The sequence below is a fragment of the Borostomias antarcticus genome, assembly GCF_949987555.1.
Source record: "Borostomias antarcticus genome assembly, chromosome: 17".
Lineage (NCBI taxonomy): Eukaryota > Metazoa > Chordata > Actinopteri > Stomiiformes > Stomiidae > Borostomias > Borostomias antarcticus.
The window spans coordinates 20,141,967-20,145,060 of record NC_140250.1 but is presented as its reverse complement, the minus strand read 5'-3'; the positions used below and the strand labels follow the sequence as shown (position 1 = coordinate 20,145,060).

At 53.9% G+C, this 3,094-nt stretch overlaps 1 protein-coding gene across 1 annotated transcript in view; it reads left to right on the top strand.

Moving 5' to 3' along the window:
- adcy5 (adenylate cyclase 5) overlaps positions 1-2,829 on the top strand; it is a gene marked incomplete at both ends in the record, with an annotated part of 19,377 nt that extends 16,548 nt beyond the window's left edge. Inside the window, 3 exons of the mRNA XM_084452072.1 lie at positions 684-706; positions 1,281-1,425; positions 2,728-2,829. Coding sequence (XP_084308198.1) covers positions 684-706; positions 1,281-1,425; positions 2,728-2,829 — 270 coding nt within the window. The remainder of the gene's footprint in view (positions 1-683; positions 707-1,280; positions 1,426-2,727) is intronic.
- Between the last annotated feature and the right edge of the window lie 265 nt (positions 2,830-3,094).

Below are 3,094 nucleotides of genomic sequence, written 5' to 3'. Positions count from 1 at the left end.
TTGTCTCCAGCTGATGCCAGTTGTGTTTTGACAGGATCTGTCCGTACGGAACCTACTGCTCTTCTACTGTACGTCTGCTCAGTGGGGCTGTTGAAATCAGACGCCTCAGGGTCCTGTTGTTGCAGCGTAGCTCCAACAGAGGGCGCTGATGGGCCAGGTTCTGACCGCTCAGTTCACTTTGGATGTGTTGTAGACAGAATCTGGCTGCAGTAAACTACTAAACACCCCTGCTGAGGCAATGAGAGACCACATCAGAGAGAGGGAGAGGGAGAGCCCTTCCTTCTACCAATCTTGTTTGTTGACGTTGTCTCTTAGTGGAGAGACGGTGGGGACAGGGTGACAGTCCCTTGCCTGGCTGACGTTCTTTCCATTTTTAGACCACATCTGTGAGGACCGACGCTCTTCCTGCAACTTCTCACTTTTTCCCACCCTGGATGACCCCAAATGTCTGTCTATATGTCTCCCTCTCTGTCTGTCTGTATGTCTCCCTCTCTGTCTGTCTGTATGTCTCCCTCTCTGTCTGTCTGTCTGTCTGTCTGTCTGTCTCTGTCTGTCTGTCCGTCTGTCTCTCCCAGCTCATTATGTAAATAAATGCAATTATTGTTAGTCGCTTTGGATAAAAGCGTCTGCTAAATGACTGTAATGTAATGTAATGTCTCCTTTCTCTCTCTCTTGTCTTCCAGGGCTTTGAGGACCCCAAGGACAAGTAAGTACTAACCCTCTGGTCTCTGACCGCTGTGACCATCTGATCACCTGGTCAACACTCCTCCACGCCATAGGCCCAGCCGTCAGCTGGTCATCTCCCCGAAAGCTCTCCTGATTCAGTCAATCAAAGCTTTCAATCAAAGCTTTATTTGTATAGCGCATTTCATACCCAGAGGCAACACAATGCGCTTTACAGAGAACAAGGGAGGTGGGCATACGACCCACTCTCTACATATTCCAGAGGGAAGCAAAAAAACAGTTTCACCCGGGGGCCAGATAAGTGAGCTGTAAAAATTCTTCCCTGACCCCTCTCAACAAGGCGATGGAGCAAGCTCCAGGAGTATGTTTGTCTACCGGCTAAGAATATAAAGCAATACATTACATTAAATGACCCCTCCTCACGACCGCCAGTCTCGCCGCTCGCTTCTCCGCGCCGGCTCGGGGGGGCGAGGCGGCGGCGGTGGCGCCCCCCGGTGGCGTGACGGGACGCAGGCGTAGGCGGGAGCAGGCGGCCGGGCCTGAGTGGACGACACCAAAGCGTCTCGTCTTGTGTGATCTAGACATTTCATTTTCAGGAACACGCAGGAGAACCTGAACCCGGAGGACGAGGTGGACGAGTTCCTGGGCCGCGCCATCGACGCCCGCAGCATCGACCGGCTGCGCTCCGAGCACGTCAAGAAGTTCCTCCTCACCTTCCGGGAGCCCGACCTGGAAAAGAAGGTACGGTACGGTCAGGGGCGGAGCCGGACGCTGACGCTCCCGCCCCCTACCCTCCCCTGAGAAATGGGTTCAAATGATCGTGCGCGACCTTCAACCCCCCGCGCCCTCCGACAGCTCTCCCGCGGACAGAGGTGTCAACGCAGGGGGTGAGACGGAAGGAGAGAGAGAGGGACGGAGGTAGAGAGAGACAGGGGGTTGAGATAAAGAGAGGGAAGGTGAGAGAGAGGGAGGGTGAGAGAGAGGGAGGTAGAGAGAGAGGGAGGGTGAGAGAGAGGGAGGTAGAGAGAGAGGGAGGGTGAGAGAGAGGGAGGGTGAGAGAGAGGGAGATAGAGAGGGCGGGTAAGAGAGAGGGAGGGAGGGAGGTGGAGAGAGAGAGACCAGAGGAGGGGGAGTTAGAGGGAGGAGGGAAGAGAGAGGGAGAGAGAGAGAGGGTATAAACAAGGAGTGAGCCAGAAAGATGAGAGTTGAGAGCAGACAAGGAGAGAGGAGTGAGGAACGAGAGGCAGAGAACTCACACCAGTTCCCAACCTCCTCCTCCTCCACCTCCTCCTCCTCCTCCTCCACCCCCCTCCCTCTCCTCTCATCTCCCTCTCTCCTGCCCCTCTGTTGTAATTGCGCCGCCCCGGCGTCCACTCAGAGAGCGGGCTGCCTCTCAGGCGGCCTCTCAGCCGGCCCCCGCTCCTCTGAGGGGGAGATAATGGCGCCCTGCTTCTCCCTCCTGTCACCTGCGCAGCGCCGCTCCACCGAGCGTCACGCCCCCTCACGGCCCTCTTCAGTCACGCTGGCGTCCCTCTCTGGGCGGCGGTGTGTCACCCTTCCCAAGAGCCTCTTGTCGTGGCCTTTAGCGATGTGTAGCTTATTACAGTAGCAGTTAGCGATGTGTAGATTATTACAGTATCAGTTAGCGATGTGTAGCTTAGTAAAGTATCAGTTAGCGATGTGTAGCTTATTACAGTATCAGTTAGCGATGTGTAGCTTATTACAGTATCAGTTAGCGATGTGTAGCTTATTACAGTATCAGTTAGCGATGTGTAGCTTAGTTACTGAGTTAACTGAGTGTTTTGGCCTTATTTCAGAAGTCGTTAGTTGACCACACGGTGGGTTGAGAATCATCCTTCAGGTTTGAGTTTTGTCACCTTTGACCTTCATCCAAAAGTCCTGTTAACCCCCTCCTCTACTCTCTCCTCCTCTCCTCTTCTCCTCATCTCATCTCCTCTCCTCTCTCCTCTTCTCATCTCCTCTCCTCACTCTTCTCCTCCTCTGCTCTCTCCTTCTCTTCTCTCCTCCTCTCCTCTCTTCCAGTACTCCAAGCAGGTGGACTCCAGGTTCGGGGCGTACGTCGCCTGTGCCACCCTCGTCTTCCTCTTCATCTGCCTCATCCAGGCGGTCATCGTACCACAGTAAGTCTCATCCACATGGTCATCACAGTAAGTCTCATCCAGGTGGTCATCACAGTAAGTCTCATCCACATGGTCATCACAGTAAGTCTCATCCACATGGTCATCACAGTAAGTCTCATCCAGGTGGTCATCACAGTAAGTCTCATCCAGGTGGTCATCACAAGTGTCATCCACATGGTCATCACAGTAAGTCTCATCCACATGGTCATCACAGTAAGTCTCATCCACATGGTCATCACAGTAAGTCTCATCCAGGTGGTCATCACAGT